Raw genomic sequence first — 19,602 nt, 5'->3', positions numbered from 1 at the left:
TTCGATGTCTTCTCACTGATTATTAAATAAAGTTTCCCGAAAACAAATATTATGCTGCATATAACAGAATGATAAAGACTATCATCACTGATATGCTCTTGTGGCACAACTGAAAAACGAGTGAAACTCTCTATTGTCGTAGTTCTAAACCGGTGAACGCATTGATTAATTGCAAATATACCATCTGATTGTATGGTTTTTCAATTTACCAACTTTATTGTCAAACAGCATAAAAAATAAATCAATATTTTTCTAGAAATTTTACCATAGAGTAACGTTAAATATAACCGTACCTTTTGCCGTTCCCATAAAATCAGAAAATCGATAAATTTTACCTTATTCTAGCAGTTTCAGCCATACTTTTTTCTCAGCTTATAACTTAAGTTTAATTTTTGTAATAAAATGTCTTTGTGAAAAAAAGTTTTACAGAATGTCCATGTATATTGAGAAGCAATACAATATTTAAAGAAATTCTATTTCGGATTAACGGCTGTGCATGTTTCTTGTTTCAACTTAAGCTCATTAAACAAGAGGCATTGAAAAAAATATTAATGTCCGAACTTTTTCTTTATTTGAAAACAGTTTCCATAGAGAACATACATATTTGTTACATACAATGTTCACATTTGAAGTCTTCTACACATTAATAACGCGACCCAGAAAAATTAACAAATTAATTCTTCTGTCTACGACTGCAAACATGAAAGGGTGGTTTGCTAAAATTGTTGGTGGAACAGGAGGTGTAAAGTCAACTGTCATACCAGCTCTTTGGTTCGATTCATCAACTTCCAGAGCAGTCTTGTGAAGTGTTCCAGAGACAGCTAATCCTTTACTAAATGTCATGTCAGAAAAATCACCCGATCCATCGTACGCGCTTTCAGCTCCCAATGCTCTAAAATCTTTCGAGAAATCTCGGTAGTACTGGAATTTGAATTTCGGAAGAAGGACCATTGTCTTTTGTGACTGCAACTGGTTTAGAACGTTTACAATATTGTCGGGGGTCATGGTCTTTTCTAAACTTGTGAGACCATTTTTCTGTCGTGGTAGTAAAATTAGTAAGCCAGTATTTCCTCCAATGTATGGTAACAATAAAGCTTGATAATTATATCCTTCAAAGTAAGGGAATGAGTGGATAACTTGCATAAATGGAACATTCCTGAAATATATGTTTTAAAATTACTTTCACTAAATACTCTTATTAGAAATGTTGCGTAATTCCCATTTTTAATATTTATATATTTCAAATCCTTATCAAAAATGAAGTCAAAAAGTGCATTTATTCGGGGAAACACATGAATACTCTTAAGCTAACAAAAAGAAAAACCCAATTGAAATATTACTAACCACTCACGAAGATGGGATTTATGTACATTAAAACTTGTTTGATATCCTGAGGAAATGGAGAGGCATATATAAGAAACAACTTTAAGTTTAATCTGTCAGTCAGACAGGCTTTATTGTCCTTTTATTTGCACTTTTTTTAATTATGAATCATGAATTAATTCCTTTTTTATATCCTTATTTATCCTTAGTATTTACATCCTTACTTATTCTGATAATTGTGATCCCCAATATGTGAACTTTTAGACTTCATTTTTGATAAAGATTCTAAAAATATGAATTAATCGTAGTGATTATAGAACACCCTGCATAAGCAGAAATAGATACACTCTTAAGTTTGTTATATAAATTCAAAATAGGTCTGATGGAATTTTTATCAAAATAATTAAAATATATTTTTTAATAAACAAGGGGGTTTCAAATAAGAAATGGTTTCAACTCTCTCGAATTGTGTTTCTCATAAATTTTGAAACAAATGTTAAGATTTCGAATAAGATAATGTTATCTGGTAACATCTAATTTTTTCTCTTCCTCTTTCTGTGAGTGTGTGTTTGTTACTTATAAACTTAAGTGCGAGCTTATATAACAGATCTCTCTCGAGAGATGCATAAATTTTTCAACGACGCTGGACAAATAGTCATAACGTGAAGCAAAATAATTGAGAAAAAATATCACAAAAGAAGCATTTAAAATTGCCACAACGATGGAGAAAATTCTAATTTCGAAAAAAATTATGCAAAATTCATGAATGTGTATGACCCATTTCTGCAGTTTGAAGAGAAATTCACATATAGTTTTTAATACAAGTTCAACAGTTAAAAATTCTAGAATTAATGATCGAAAATTAATTTTTTTTACTCCGTCCACTGCATTTTTCTGCACACCTTTGTAAAATTAAATTTTTCAGACTAGTTTTGTCAACAAAGTGTAACACTCAAACTTAACTTAAACACTAATAAACACGGTGTGCGATTTTAAGCGAGCATAGAATAATACGAATGTAGACAGATGCTCATTATATCGTTTATGAACTGATTGTTTAAAAAAGAGTGCTTACCAAGGAAAATTATAAGATCGAGTATTAAATAAAAACATACATACTGTCTCTTATAATTTAGTATTCTCTCTACCATATCTAGTTAAAAGATAGAGGTTATGACATTGCTGTAGACGTATAGATGTAACACTGGTTGGAAAGATAAGATGTATGTATAAAACCATTGTGATGACACAATTGGCATTACATATTTATTTCCTATCTTTTAAGATATCTTTCATTACCTAAGCTTATTTTTAATAATAGAATTATATTTAAAATAAATCAAAGACTTAATCTCTTAAAACGAATATAAAAATATTTATTCTTCTCTTATAGATCAATATAAAGGATACTTTTTATTTCATTACTAGGCAGACTTATTAATTCACTGTCGCACCTAATCGATAACAAAATCTTTTTATAACTTTTTATGCTAAATTTCTAACCGAAAATATGTTTCTGTTGCATGGTTGTAATAATTCTGATAAATTTGTTGGCGACTCATGATCGCCAAGGTATTCTTTTAAACCCAATATTGATGTGCTATTTGGCATTGTTTTGGCTATGTTATAATTTAATAAATCGCCAATTTTGTATCTCCTACCCATGCTTCTGTGTCCGATGGGAACAAATTACACGTACTTTTTAAATTTGGCTTTTGATTAGGCAGGTTGGGGGGGGGGGTTTGTCTCTCATGGCCAGCCCTTATTAATATTATTATGCAAAATTGATTCAACTGAAATTCGTATGGATAATATTTGTATTTGGTATCTCGAGCTCTGCAAATATATGAAATAAAAGCTTTTTATTAATTCTGATCCGGTTCAAGTATTATTTTCATCTTCTGTTTTCATCACAGTCTTCAACTAGTCCATTATACCCTACAACCTCCAACACCCCTGATATACCATCATCACCGCTTAAATTTGCACACTGAAAATTCCTTCTCCATAGCCATACTTCTGTTTACACACTGTATTTTTGTGTTATATGCTTTAAAATATCCGTATTTTTAAATGACAGATTTGTCTCTCTCTTATCATAAAAGCCACTGCTTCTGTTTTTCAACTTTACATTCCAGTCTGCTTTGCTGTGTAAAAACTAAAAGACTTGAAATCTTGTAATTACGAAAAAAAGTACTAGGAGTACGACGAAATTAAAAAAAGTTTGTGAATTATTAGCTGTTAAACGTATAGTAAAAAGATGGCCATGAAAACAAATTACTTAATTTCTCTTTTTGGGACTTGACACAGGCCAATTAAGCCTATTTTTACGTAAAATCGTTTACCCGGACTGAACCCGAGCTATAAACACAATCTTTATATAAAATGAAACATCTTACTTAAATCTTACTTTGTTTCCGTTGGTGAGTAAAATGGTTGAGGCAATGACAAATAAGGTGGAAAAGGTGTCTCCCACTTTCCTTTAAAAAACACAGCATCTATGAGTAGCGCAGATGAGAAGCCATTCACACTATTTACAATACTGTTAATTTTCCCATATGTTTGTTGATTGACAAAATTATTGATACCACGGGTAACGTCATTAGCGTACAAAAAATTAACATTTCGAATGGTTGAATCATAAATATTTTGAGTATCTATTTGAAACTGAGGATATAATGGTGCTCGATCCGTTACTAAAACTTCATCGGCACAGTAAAGGCTGTAGTTTACTTGGTTTGGATTGTTTTCTGGTAGCATTTGTGAGAAGTAATAGTTGTATGTTGATGGAACTTTATATAAAGGTAAGCCAGCTGCTTCATAACCCAAGACAGAATACAGCTCCTGGAAAATATAAATATTAATTTATTTGCTATGTTATTTTTTTACAATATAAAGTGGCTTACTGCTAAGATTACTGCGGCTAGAAGCGCCACGAAAATTACCACACAATTTTGAACTAATAGGACGTATGGTGAGTTGCAACGACCCATGAATCAACGACATTACGTAGATCAACAGCATGGATTACTCACTAAATTCTTAGCTCGTTACACACTAAATTCGTAACATGGAAACACCGGTTTCACTATGCAGAAAAGACTGCTGGTTAAAATTTCAGTATTAATTGCAAACCCATGTAATGTCTTTTCATTTTTAAAATAGTTAGAATGTAAAATATATGATTGCTATTAAGATGAAATAAAACAATTCAATTTTCTTCAAACAACTTCAAAGCTCTTGCAAATGCAGAGTAAGATGCAGTAAGATAGTTCTATGATATACAAAATAACTTAGTAAAATACAATGTCAATTATAACACTATTTGTAAAAGAATGTGTGTTTTTTTTTGTGTGATAATTGGATGTACTACGTGAAATTGTATGTGTTTTAAACTCTAATATTTTCGAATGCAAAGATTATAACGTTAGATTAAATAGAAATAAGAGTAACTGCGATGTGTTATGTATACGCGTAGATAGGATTATCACATAACTGGAATGTTTCTGAAACATGTCAGTGGGAAGTTATTAGGATTTAGTGGAATTTTGAGATAAACTTTAAGTTCAAATAAGTTAATAAAGTTAGTACTACTTGTATTGGTAGCTAATTTAGTCTCTTACTTAGATTGGTATCAAGTAAGGTAACTAGCATAATACTTTATAAAATGCTATTATTATTAATACACATTTTAAAAAAAGAAATGCTTTGCTAATGAGCTGCTTTGTGAAAGTAGTGCTATGTCGGGGCCTCATTTTTTTCCTAAGAAACACAAGGACCACTAAATTGAAATATAACCTAGGAATTATCTAGCAAATGTAATATATTTCAAATATGGTTTTTCTTACCTTTTGAGTATTTCCTCTGGCTCCATGTAAAAGTATTCCTAATCCTGTCATTAAACTGGCGGGGCAAAAGAATACATTGTCCGTATTTCCATTAATCAATCTAGGATAAAGTTTAGCTGCTAATATGTTGTTGGCAACTGCAAACTTATTTAGGTCCTCTTGTGATACCTCGGCTGAGCTCATCACAGCATGAGCGATGATAAGAAGGAACAAATTGAAGAAAACCATGTCTGGAACATATGTTAAAATATTTCATAGTACATTTTGGTTAACTAGAAGGTTGCCGCCGTTGTTAAGGATGGAGTGTTTAAAGCCAAATAATGATGTAACTGCTGAACAAAACTGATGAAAATTTGCAGTAAAGGCTATTTAGACCACGAGGATTTAATTTCAAAAAATAAATAGTTTGAGATTCCTCAGGCAAAGATTAAAATGTCACGTAACGTTTTTTTTTGGGGGGGGGGGGGAAAGAAGAATAAGAAAGTACATAAATTTAACATTTATATGTATTTTATATTTTGAGTACTGATACTTCAAGAAGATCACTGATAGCCACACATGTGACCTAGGACATCAGCACCAGCTGATCGTTTATCAGCAAAATGGCTTGTTAGAGTTGAGCTAAAGTTCCCCGCATAAGTAAGAATTTCAATTGTCGAGAAGTTAATTAAATATAGCACCGTATCGTGCATCGAAATTGTTGAAATATAATACCTTCTCGTTTATTTCTTTTACTTAACGAAGATTTATTATTTGCTTCTGTATATTATTGCAACCGTAACATATTTTTGTTTTGCGTACCTGGCAACTTCGATGCGTAATTAGTTTGTGAATGTTCAACGTGGCTTCGTGTATATTTCTGTGTTAAGCCACTGTGCACCTATATAGTGAAAGAATAGAAATATTACTGAAAAATCTTTGTGAAAGAATACAGAATGTGTCACTTAGGATAATTGATACTTGATGGGCTTAGCTAACTCGAAATAGAATGAAAAGAACAGTTGCTAACGTAAACGAACGTCCCGCTTCAACACCAATCATGTTCGAAATACATACACTACGTTTTTATGAAAGAATACCAATCTTTGTGATCAATCTTTGTGAAAGAACACCAATCTTTTGAAGAATCTTTGTGAAAGAATATAGAATGTGTCACTTAAAACAATCGATTCTTGGCGGGATTGGCTTACTCGAAATAGAATGGAAAAAAGGTCTGCTAATGTAAACAAATTCCCCGTTTTTACAACCAATCGGGCTCGAAATACCCACACTACGTCACTTGCAGGTATCCCATTATGACAGCTTAGATTTTAACTTGGAAACTAGGTTATTTGAAGCTTGCCCTTCTTCAATTATGTCCTTATATGCCATGCGTGTTTTCAGTGATGTATGATTAATTTTTAACAACCTAGTTTATTACACGCAAAAATCTGCAAATAAAACAACGCGCTTCTGCTAAGGGGTGACTTGATTGTTAAAATGATTTTTAAAATGTAAATGTAAAAGGTGAATGTAAATGCGATGCGATATTCAAATGCGCAAAATGTTAATTTTCTGAATTGGCTGATGCCCATTTTATCCCCAAAATGAACTTGTAGCTCCATTTCAAACACTCCAAAAAAATTAAAAGATTTTTTTTTGTTTTAAAATTTAACTTACTGTGGTGTGAACAGCTTGTAATGCAATTGTGCTCAAGTTTGGTTCCGCAGTTTTCTCACTTTCGGCTTTAAAACACATGTATACTTTAATTAGTGATCACCCTTGTACATTTCTCAGTCAAAACATTAAAAAATTGAAAAGAACATTTTATAACAACGCATAAAATATGAACCATCAAATGCAGAAGTTTAACATACCTTTCGTCAGCGAACTATATCTTACAAGTAAGACTGGGCTATAAGTCGATGTATCGAGACATATCGATTTAACGCATATATCGGCAAGACGATACAGCGACTTTCATTCAAGGCGATGCATCAGAAATCTGATTTAAGCCGTCGAGTACAGACAACGAGCGCAAAACGAAATAGCGATATAAGACTCTTCTCTTACGTTCCGATGTCGACTCGCGCTGTGAAAGACGATGTTCGTTTCGTTATGTTGAAATGGCCTTGATTTGTGAGCTGTAGAATCAGAATCAGAGTTTTGAGAACACATATCGTTATATCGCATGTTCCATTTCTCACCTCTTAACTTTTTTTTTCTTTGTCGCGACTTTTCTTGTAGATTATTTTCAATGGGACTAACTTCGTGATCGCCGATGTTACCTTGTTCTGAAGGCAATCTATTATTGATAAGAATATATAAAATATAGTTTCTTCATTAATTAGATAAGCTTTTTTTTAAAAAAACTTCTTTTTATTTTTAAATGTGAAAATTATCGGCAATCTAAAATGGCGCTCATAAAGAATTGAATTTGTTAGGTTATTTTTTTACTTTCCTTTAATTTATTAAAAGCTTTTTGGATGAAACTTCTAATAATTTTTTTGGATGAAACTTCTAATAATTTAATGAGTTTTTATTACTGATTTAAAATTTATAAGTCTTGTTGTTTTTATTTTTAGAAATAAAGTTAAAACAAAATTTATTTTTGTCATTTGGATTTGGACATAAGTCAATCAACTTTGTTTATACAAAAAAATTTGAAAGGTTTGCGTATTTTATTCATTTTTTTAAATCATTTAGCACTTCGTTTTATTAGAGAATTTAATAATTTTTTTTTTAAAAATATTCTTTTCATATTATTTGTTAATTAGCTAAATATAGTATCGAAACCAAAATTTTTTTATTTTTAAGAAATTAAATCTTACTTTGTTTTTCGTTCATAATTCGGCCATTATTTAATTTAATTTAATTATTTATCTGAAATGATTAGGTCCCGCAGTGGACTGATCGTTAAGACACGGTTCCCAGCAGATCACCGAAGTCAAGCATCACTGGCTGCGGTCAGTGTGCAGGTGAGTGACCACTTGGATCAGTCTGCGTAGGGACCGAGGGTGCACGGTATTGGTCCTCGTTAAACTGTTCTACCGTAAACTGCTCGACTTCGCGTGCAGGTCGTCGAGCTACCGAAGCGGGGGTGCCATCCCATCTGCAGAGGAACAAAATTGTGATGGCATGTCTTCGGATCATCCTCATGGATGTTTCCCAGACCGTCGCCAATAGCCCATTGTGCAGCTCTAGTGTGACGTAAATGAACTATAATAGAACTATAATATCTGAAATGATAATAAGAAAAAAGTGTTTTAAAAGCGTTTTTTTTCTAAAATTTATTTAGCACTTTGTTTTAAACATACAAATAATTTTTAACGTTTCATTTAGAAATTGAACATTACGATCGAACTTAATAATTATGTAATTATTTATGCATAATAGTACAAGAAAATATTAATTTGTAAAAAACGCTTTAAAAAAAGTTTTTAACACTTTGTTTTACGCGTATTATGAATTTCTAAACAAACATTTCAATAAATATTTTAAGTAAGATTTGTACATTGTAGTCAATTTATTTAATATCTTTCTTAAGCAAAACATATATATCTTCAAATTTATAAATTGATATAAATCAATCTGAGTTTGAAGTTTTGATAGAAATCTGACTTTCTGTGCCTTACAAGTAAAGGAAATTCAAAAATACTATATCGCGATACATCGCTATATCGCGATGCAAAACTGACGATGCATCACGATATATAATTTCTAATATCGCCCAGTCCTACTTACAAGCAATTAGAAATATGCATCAGTTAAGTTTTATTTATTTATTTAATTTTTTTAAAATTATTTTAATTAAATTATCAATACATATAATAATAAAAGAATTTGTGTCTGTATATCAGATTACGGTTTTATCGTAAGCTCTAAAAATACGATATTCAGCGGGAAGCTCTAATAAAAAAAAGTTGTTTTTTTGCGAATTCTCTAATACTTAATTAGTTTTTTATTCGTTATGCTAGGCTGTCTGAATGATCAACATAATCGAGGTAGCATAAGCGTACTACGACACCATATTGCTACTTCTAAAGTTGTTTGAAACCACGTGTTTATTTTGCTAATTTTTATGGTTTCAAAACGTTAATTTTTTTTACAAAACTAAATAGTTCAAATTCAATGGTAGTTGAAATAAAAATAAGTAAATCTTTTACAGAAATCAGTGTTAAGGGAGAAATTAAGCTAATTCATTGAAAATAAACATAAAAAACACCAATATTAATTATGACGTCAATGAATATTAATTTTTAGTAATAATTTACAAATAGAGATAAAATATTAAGCTGTGTATTAAGAGGCAAAACTAATAGAGAAATGCTACTAATTCGCTTAAGAGAGCTTAAAAAAATCGACAAACTATTACTGACGTCAACGATGCTTAATTAATTTTGGCAATGGGGTATTAATTGAAATAAAAAAAAAGCTATGAACTGAAAAGAAAAATCAAAGGAGAAAACGTACTTATCATTTAAGGGGTATCATAAAAATTCGCCATACATCTATTGACATTAATGTTGCTTAATTTCGGTAATAACATCATGGTAATTGCTGAAGTTTTAATAGATACTAAATATGCTCTTAATTAGGTGCTAAGTATTTTATGAATAAATTTAATGCTGATTGCAGCTGCACCAATACTACACTATTTAATGTTACGTATCTTACGGCCTCTCGAGGATATGTGTACTGGAGAAAATAGCATCACTGTGGTAAATTTTTAATATTATGATATTGCCTCAAGCAACAGCATTATACCATATGATACTGAATTTATCTCTTATTAACACTCTTATTGACACTAATGTTGTTTAGTTTCGGTAATAACATCACGGTAACTGCTGAAGTTTTAATAGATACTAAATATGCTCTTAATTAGGTGCTAAGTATATTATGAGTAAATTTAATGCTGATTGCAGCTGCACCAATACTACACATTTTAATGCTACATATCTCACGGCCTCTCGAAGATATATGTACTGGAGAAAATAGCATCACTGTGGTAAATTTTTAATATTATGATATTGCCTCGAGCAACAGTATTATACCATATGATACTGAATTTATCTTTATCTTTATTAAATAATGGGTGCGTGTTTCTATGTGTGTCTGTATACAAGATTGCTGGTAAAAGGAGGACTCTAAGAATACGAAATTCAACATGAAGCTGAATGAGAACAATTGCAAACTTTTTACGAAGCCCAATTTTCGAATTTTGATAAAATTTTTAAATTCGGAGACATTTACGAAATGAAATTTTCTCATTGGCTTTAAGGAAGCCATCGTTTCAAAATAAGCCATTGACGATTCAGTCAAGTATTGTAACGATAATAACAGTGGTCGGTTGCCGTCATCAGCATGACATTATTTGTTATAGAAATGAGCTATCATAATTTAGAATCAAGTGAATAAATTTCTTAATTTATCTCCCGTAGAAGAAATTTTTTTGTAAACCTGTAAGTTTGCAGTTATTTTTGTACGCAATTTAATGCTAAATATATTTATATAATAGTAGTTTTTTTTTATTAGTAACTCAAATGATGATTAAGTATGCTAAATCGGTAAAATCCTAGAATAGCCAACCCCTAGGAGACTTTTTAAAATCTCGCAAAGTTGGCGATTATTACATGAATCAACGTTGCTTTCTATTAAAAACAATTTAAATCATTACAAATTTATTAAATTATTTTTAACTAGGAGGCTTCGCCCCCTGCTCGCTGGCGCTCACCAACCCCCGCAACTGCTTTTGCAGTTCATTTCGGATTGCTTCGCAATCCAATGCTCGCTTTGCTCGCTCATTGGATACGTTCTTAACGTCTAGCTTTTGTATACTTTTTTGAAACATTTCAATATTAATTTGAAATTGCAAACAGTTCACATATTTTTCTTAATCACACTATTCTAAATTTCAGTTGTTGAGTAAAGTAACTGTTGCAAGTTTTGCTTTAAAGTCTTTCCCACCAGAGGGCTAAAGCCATATGTTGTAAAGCAATATGAAATAGTAGTCTGCCACTGAACGCCGGATGTAAAGCATCGGCTTCGATGAAGATAATTTTGTATTTTTAATTCTCTGAAGGGCTCCACCCTAATAATATAGAATTAGTAAAATTAATGTATATATTTTTGATTGTTGATGAAGCCCATCATTTTGTGTTTTCATCAGTGTTCAGAAGCAGAACAACTATAAGTTTTTTATTACAACTATAAGTTATAAAAAACAAAGAAAAGAGTAAGAAAATGAGTATAGTCATAGAAAAAGTTAAAATTATAATATAGTATTTGTCAGTTAAAATAAAACTTTTTGTTTAAGTCATTGTTAACAATTCAAATTTCTCCGAGGCAATTTCTAAATATTATTTTTTTTATGTACGCATTTCTAAATGTCAGTATTCAACCACAAAACAACTTAAAGTCCTCAAATTTAGCATGAAGTTGTAAAATGCAATGAAAGAGGGTCATAGCAATAATGTAAGTAGAAGTAAAGTTAGTACTGTAAAATTAAAACATTATTTTTAATCAATGGGTCAAATTCTTCAAGAAGCAGTTGTAGAAGTAGCTGGATAGAAGTTTTTTTATTTAAAACTTTTTATAGAATTTCTTTAAAAACACAATTGTTAATCTGGGCATTTGGCGATACAACATTTATAGAATTGCAGGATTTGTTACGTCAAGCGCTCAAGTATCATAATTTTGATCTAGTTGCGCTTCTATGTCATTTTGATTTATGTTGCTAAGTTAACTTTCAAATATTCTATGGCTGGCAACAGCATTTATATTTTTTAAGTTGTTTATTTTTATTTCTTTTTGAATTCGTAATTTTTTTAGCAAAATGTTTTTTAACCTAACAGAATTCTTTGCCGATTGTTTTCTCTATAAATGAAGAAAATAAAGTAAATATTTAAGTGTTGTGAAAAGAATCTTATTTAGTTGTACAAAGTACTTCTTTAAAAATGAAAACTGTTGCCACCAGCGGAAAAGAAATACATCCAAAATTTAGGAGCCACGTAAGAGAATTATATATATTAGATAAAAAAATAACTTACCTTTACTCTGATAAACCATATCTACCAGACACCTAGTTATAAATAAATAAATAAATAAATAAAAAACATTGGAATTATTTTAGCTTTATTATTTGTGCCGGTATTTGCCCTAAAGTTTTGTGCATAATTTTGTAATGTTGTTCTGTACTGAGAAATTGATGGTTATTTTTTCATCTCTTACGCAAAACTGGTATTCAGCTAGTAATAATAAAAAAATCGTTGTAATAATTATACGCAAAAAAGTGAATATTTCTCTTTTTCTTCTTATGGCTATATCACACGAGAGAAAATATGTGCAACTGCAAGTGTAAGTGCAACTGTAAGTGAAATTTCTCCAAAAATCGCTCGTGTGATATAGAAATTACGGTTGCACGAAATATCTGCAACCGTTCAGGCAATTTCTTTCATGAACCAATCAGATCGTTTGCTTTTTATGACGTTTCAATTTTATGTGATGACATACACAAATGTAAATAAAAATGGCGGCGACGTTAGGAAGAGGATGATCGGATGAAATTTTTTTATAGATGAGACGTAACAAGTTTTTAGTTTAATAATAACATTTCCTTTAAAATGAAAGCATTAAAAATACTTTCGCACTATGAGATGACCATCTCAATGCAGTTGATGTACTACCATAACAGGAACCTGCACACGATTTTAGTATCGGTAAGTATAGTACATTATTTTTGCGATAAATTTTCTTTTAAAATATTTATTTATTTTAAGCTAATAAAATTAAAACTTATTATAATTTGTTCCGATCAAAGTTTTAATTACTTTAAATAGAAATAATTTCTATTTTTATATATGTAAAGAATTATACTGGCGAAAAGCTTTACTTTGAAATATTCGCCAAGCAACTCGCCAAACTTTGTTTCAGTATTATAACATAAAATATAATAATGATTATATTTCTTTATTTTTAAATTTTAATCTTTGTTTCTGTTGATTGTAAAAGCATGTGTCCGATTATTTGAAAGTTTTATAATTATTAGTGAAATAATTATTTTATTCTTCCCTAAGAATTCTTTTAATTTTTGAAAATCTCATTTTAAAACAAGTTAGAAAATATGTGTGGTAAATATTTACCTTGTTTCTCACAAAGTTACCCCATTTTCCAGTAATTATTGAAAAGTATTACAAGAAAGGTAGTATATTATATATAAAAAGTAATTATTAAAAATGCAAATTCCCAATCTCCTTGTCTGTTTCTACATTCATCCCTTCTATTTTTTTTTTTTTTTTGTGTATGATGATTTGCATAATATTTTGTTTATAATTATTCAAAGTTAACTAATGATACTTTACTTTTTATTTATACTTCACATTTATCTCTTTATACTTAGCTTTTCTATAATGACAGTAAGTATGTAAGTGTACCTTACTAATTTTTCAATATAATTACATTTTTAAGAGTCTTCGTTTATAAATACAATTTATTTTTCTTGAAACAAATTTCAATCCAAACATAAGAACTACAAAACTAAACACACCTGCCATCTTTCATTAGTGTATAGAATAATCTTAGAACTATAATCAAAATATCTGTCAAACTTAAAGTAAGTTTAAAAGGGATACCTAAGGATTTAAATGATTTCAAATTATTGGCATTTAATCTTCCTTATTCTAATAATGTGTTGGTAAAATTTTATCATGAAAGTGATTTCTTTCTTTTATTTCAGATATTTCGTATAATCCTGTAAGGTTTATCTGGTAAAGAAGGAAAGAGATGTAATACTGTTTTTATGGAAGAAATTAAAAAATAAAAAATAAAAATGAATAATGTTCTAAATGTTTCACTTGACAATAAATGTTTTATTTTTTTAAATTGATTCTTGTATTATTTAAAATGCAAAACAAAACACGTAAAGGGCTATAACAAAATAATATGATACATTAAAAGTATGTTCTTAATAAAATATTTTTTTTTTCATAGTTATAAATAAATTTTAATTTATATACTGTATATTACAATAAATTTGTCCCAAAATAAATCCTATAATTTTTAATTAAATTATCGTATACCAATAATGAATGTTTTAAATTTTACAATAATAAAATGTAAGTATGACATTGAAAATCCTCTTATATTTAAAAAGCAATTTTACTAAGAAAGTGGAAAAAATAATTTTCATAAAAGTGATATTCCTGATATGCAATGTGTAAATGAATAAAATTGATGATCCCTTCATGTAATGTAAATTAATTTGATGAAAATAAAATTCTGAGACATTGTAGTATAGACAAGTCTGACATTATTTATTATGTATTTTCTAGACTCAATTTAAAAAATAGAATTGATTTGATAGATCTAATAGTTTTGATGTTATAAATATTTTATGAGTGAAAGGTAATTCAAAAATTTTATATTTCATACATTAAACCATCATTTCTTCTACAGAATTATTTCAAAGGACTATGTTTTTGAATTAAGCTTAAAAAATAAATTTGAAGAAATGCCTTACTTGATTAGATAGCAATGTCAGTTGCATAAAGTGGTATAAGTCATAAAATTGTCCTTTCTACACATTAAACTTTTTATAAATTTTCGAATTGTTAAACTATTAAATCAGACAGCTTGTTTTTATTCTCATTCGATTTAGTGTTTACATAGATAATGATACCGCACTTGCCTAGCTAGCATGTTACATAGTAAATATATATAAATAAACTATGCTTTTACAGGGTGCGGAGCCAAATCTTTCAACAAAAAATAAGCAACTTTTAAGAACATTTTAGGCACTTAAAAAATATTTTAAAGCTCTAGGTAAATTGACAAAATGCAAAATAATTCTCAGACTTTACATGATCATGATAAAATAACTAGAATTTGACAAAGAACTGTTTTCTTGATTATATTAACCATTAAAAAAATGATCAAGAGATTTTTCGGTTCGATTTCAGAGGGTGGAAAATAAAGCCTGAAATTGAGAATATCTTGCAAATTACAGCATGAGAGAGCAAGAATCTCACCGAACCCAGCTCACTAGACGCACATGCGGACTTGCAAGTATTTCACCAAACCTGTAAAATGATTGGCGTTTTCATACGCTATGGACTGACGGTACGCTGAAATTGATCATAGTTGAATGAATTCTGCTGTTGTTGTTAATTTACGTCGCACTAGAGCTGCACAATGGGCTATTGGCGACGGTCTGGGAAACATCCCGGAGGATGATCCGAAGACATGCCATCACAATTTTGATCCTCTGCGGAGGGGATGGCACCCCCGCCTCGGTAGCCCGACGACCTGCGAGCGAAGTTGAGCACTTTGCGGTAGCACAGTTTAACGAGGACCCATACCGCACACCCTCGGTCCCTACGCAGACTGATCCAAGTGGTCACCCACCCTCACACTGACCATAGCCAGTGATGCTTGACTTCGGTGATCTGCTGGGAACCGTGTCTTAACGATCAGTCCAGTGCGGGACGAATGAATTCTGAAAACGTGAAATAGAAAAATGTGAAAAGTACGTTTTTACATAATATGTGGCGAAAATCGACATTCCTTTTCATAAGTCTCTTTTTCGAAAAAGGAAAATAAGGCACTTTTTAAAAACACTTATTAAGAAAAGCACCTTTAAGGGCCTTTAAAAAATGAAAATCAAAAATAAGCACCTTTAAGCACTTTTTAAAAACGCTACGCACCATGTTTTATACCTTAGTCACTCAAATCAAGATAAAAAAAAATCGTCAAAATTCTAGATAGTATTTAAGTCCATCCCCCTTTCACCCCCTTATCCTTTTAGGGACACAACATGAAATTCATTGATATCTTAATATCATTTTATATTATGAGGTAGAAATCATAATCCTTTTTATACTATGCTACTTCACTTAAAAAGCACTTTTTAAGAATGCTACGCACCATGTTTTATACATTAGTCACTCAAATCAAAGTAAAAAAATCGTCAAAATTCTAGATAGTATTTAAGTCCATCCCCCTTTCACCCCCTTATCTTTTTAGGGACGCAGCATGAAATTCAATGATATCTTAATATTATCTCATATTATGAGGTAGAAATCATAATCCTTTTTATACTATGCTACATCACTAATGGGGAAATAAAGTTTTCAGAATTTTAATTTCCTGCTGAAGAAAAGACTTAACACAAATACAAATGTAAAAAATTAAATCAAAATCAATCAATATTCTACAGCATCTTTACGAACATCGTTGAGAAACTATGATATAATAGAATCATATGATAAAATTAAATATGAGCCAAAAGTAAAGATAAATAACAAAATATGGTAACCCAATTTCATGCAACCGTTCAGGCAATTAAGCAACCCTTTCGGCAACTCCGAACGGAGGAATTTCACTTACAGTTGCACTTACACTTGCAGTTGCACATATTTTTCTCTCGTGTGATAGAGGCATTACACTTGCTATTGCTTTTCATTTAAATCTAAGTTAATATTTGTTTTTCCTTTTTAATACTCATTCCAGAATATTTTAAACTCGCTTAAATTTTTTTTAGTATATGGTTTTCTAATGACCAAGAAATAGAATTTTTTTTTAAATTAAAGACGAAAATTATGCAATTCTTTAATTGTTGTATGGCATGATAATTTGAAAAAGAATAAATAATTTTATCAACATTTAAATATTAAATAATGTAAAATTTTTTTTATTAAACATTAACATAAGCTTTGTAATAAGATCATTAAATTACGCCTTGTCTGTGTCCAGTTTATTTCTTTAAAGGGCAAACGTAATTAGGCTTAACCAAAATAATTATATATTGTGTCAGTTTTACTACCTAAGCACATAATTAATTTCTGTTAGCAAACACAATATTGGTTTATCATACTTAGTATAAACTTTTAAAATTATATATATTGTAAGCTAATTGTATAACCCGGCTTTTTACGAATTGACGGCATCAGGTTAATTGGAAAAATCTTCAGTATCTCCTGATCAGCCTAATATTTTTTTACTTATTACATTCAGCCTATATTTAGAATAATTAGAAAATCTGAGAATCAATTTTTCTGAGAATCAAATTGACTACGGCTTAATATAATGAACCTTAAATAAGGCTACATACAATAAGCGTTACTAAAAGTTTTAAAGGTTTGTTGTAAATTTCCTGAAAGAATTAAGGCTAACTGAGTTATGAATTATGTACTTTTCAAGCAGACCAAAGGTTTGTTAATTTCATTTCAATAAGATTAAAAAGTGGCTCAATTCAAAATGCCATCTGTATTCTCAAAAAGTCGAATTATACAATTAGCTTATTATGTATACATTTCAGTTTACACAAACCATAATAAACTAAATTCAGCTTCGTTAATTGGAACATAATCTTTATTTGCATTATAAAATGACTGTTGCTTGCAGACTTATTTAATTAACCTACAACAGATATTTAAAATTTGTATTTACACCTTAAATGAAAGATGAATTCCAAGTTCTCCCGAATTTTTAATTTTACAGTTGGAGTATTTTTTTTTTTTTTGAATGAATAAATAAATTTAAACCTTTATGTATTCCAAAATTCTACTGAAATTTATTTCAGCTGTGAAAAAAATAAATATATTGTTCCATACCTATGCTGAAAAAGCTATTCAATTCCATAAACTTTTGAAAAGAAATTTAGCTTTCATTTGAAACATATACTAACAAATTATTGCTGATAAAAAAAGTTACTTGATTGATTTATATGACAATTATATTTAATTTTTATTCGCGAATGTCTCATAAAAAAGCATTTTCTCTCCTAAAGAAGTCGTATTTAGTTTATATTATTCTCATAAGACAAAATACCGAAATTGAAATGTAAGAAACTTCTACTAACTTATATCTGTTTCAGCAAAATTAATAACTAGTTCCTTACCTATGTTGAGAACACTAGATCCAAGAAGAATTTTTCTAGATTAGGTCCACGAAGAATTTCGTTTTTTTTATGCAGCAAACACTATTCTGCAATGTCATGTAATTATACATTTACGTGACTTATGTGAATCTTCTCTCGTAAATGTCAATAAATTATATTGACATTTAGGATTAGTGATTTCTAAAGACCGCGTTCTAAACTTCGGAACTGTATCATAATAAGAACCTTAATTGTTCAGTCGACTTTTTAGATAAAGATTTACATAAAGCTGATCAAAATGTTTCCATTATAACTTATCTTCTTTCTCAGCTGTTCAAAAATCAATTTTTGTCATACAAGCTGACTCATTTCACTCGTGATTGAGAAAATCTGTGTCGTCAAAAAATTTACTTTAAAAATCTACATTTAATATTTTATCTAAAATTATAATTTCAAAATGTAAGAAAATATTAATTTAAGAAGCTTCGGGCTATATTCGTCTTCTAAATAAAATATTCACGATATTGAAAATGAATACGAATAATTACAATCTAATATAATAAGTTCTAATAAAAGTATAACAATTGAATTACTTATTTTGGTTAATTTATTATTCATTAAAAAAATAGTGATTAGAAAAAAAACATTAATAGCGATATTTATATACCTCTCTTCTTGCATTAAAAAAAAGTAATATAAGGATAGTCTTTTCTCTCGTAAATTCTTCTTAAATATTAAAGATCTCAAATTGTATTGCAAAGAACAATTCGAAAAAAATCAAACTGGCGATTATTAAAAAGTTTGCAAATAGCAATAAAAAATGCTTATTTATAAAAAATTTCTAAATCTGTACAATGCTCAAAAAAAGTGAACGCCTTCAATAACTTTTGATATAACGATCGGATGTTTTTTCTAATTCTTAGGATTTAATATCAATGGTTCCGTGGCCTAACCTTAAATATGCTAAATAATTAGTACAGATACCATATAACGAAAGCAACGAAATCAACGGACGCAATAAATTACTTTCTTTTTTATGACGAACTTGGATTTCTGGAACTCAAAATATGTGTTAGTAATAATCTGTAAAGTATAATTCCAACAATTTAAGCAGGAGAGCTATCAAAAGTTTAGACCACTTAATGTTAAGATAAATTTCTGTGTATTTCGAAATACCTCGAGAACTAGTTAAGCAAAAGTTAAGCAAATCGTAGTTTTATTCAACTCATTAAATATTTAAATTAAAATTTGTATATATTTTTTTTTACTTCAGAAGTTTTTACTTGGCCCTCCAAACTTTTTTTTCGCTCGATTTTTTGCCCTCGACTAAAAAAGTTTGCCCATCCCTGCTCTAGTGGCACAACTGAAAAATGCGTGTAACTCTCGCTTGTCGGAGTTCTAAACTGGTGGACGCATTAATAAATCGCAAATTTACCATCTGATTGTATGGTTTTTAAATTTACCTAATTTATTCTCAAACAGCATAAAAAATAAATCAATATTTTTCTAGTAATTTTACCATAGAGTAACGTTAAATATAACCGTACTTTTTGCTGTTGCCTTAAAATCAGTAAC

At 29.7% G+C, this 19,602-nt stretch overlaps 1 protein-coding gene across 2 annotated transcripts; it reads right to left on the bottom strand.

Moving 5' to 3' along the window:
- Positions 1 to 548: 548 nt before the first annotated feature.
- LOC107448706 (iripin-8) lies at positions 549 to 18,188 on the bottom strand. Of its 2 annotated transcripts, XM_087159405.1 has the most exons (5): positions 18,049 to 18,175; positions 12,203 to 12,234; positions 5,172 to 5,401; positions 3,734 to 4,167; positions 549 to 1,156 (listed from the first exon to the last, which is right to left on the bottom strand). In XM_087159405.1, the coding sequence occupies exons 2-5, from the start codon at positions 12,219 to 12,221 to the stop codon at positions 637 to 639; spliced, it is 1,203 nt and encodes a 400-aa protein (XP_087015531.1). In that variant the 5' UTR covers positions 12,222 to 12,234; positions 18,049 to 18,175; the 3' UTR covers positions 549 to 636. The 2 variants fall into 2 exon arrangements, with proteins under 2 accessions (XP_087015531.1, XP_087015532.1); XM_087159406.1 differs by lacking the exon at positions 12,203 to 12,234 and having other exon boundaries at positions 18,049 to 18,188.
- Positions 18,189 to 19,602: the final 1,414 nt, after the last annotated feature.

Source organism: Parasteatoda tepidariorum, chromosome 3 (assembly GCF_982258835.1).
Source record: "Parasteatoda tepidariorum strain Cologne lab strain chromosome 3, Ptep-v5.0, whole genome shotgun sequence".
NCBI lineage: Eukaryota > Metazoa > Arthropoda > Arachnida > Araneae > Theridiidae > Parasteatoda > Parasteatoda tepidariorum.
This window is presented reverse-complemented; position numbering and strand designations above follow the sequence as displayed.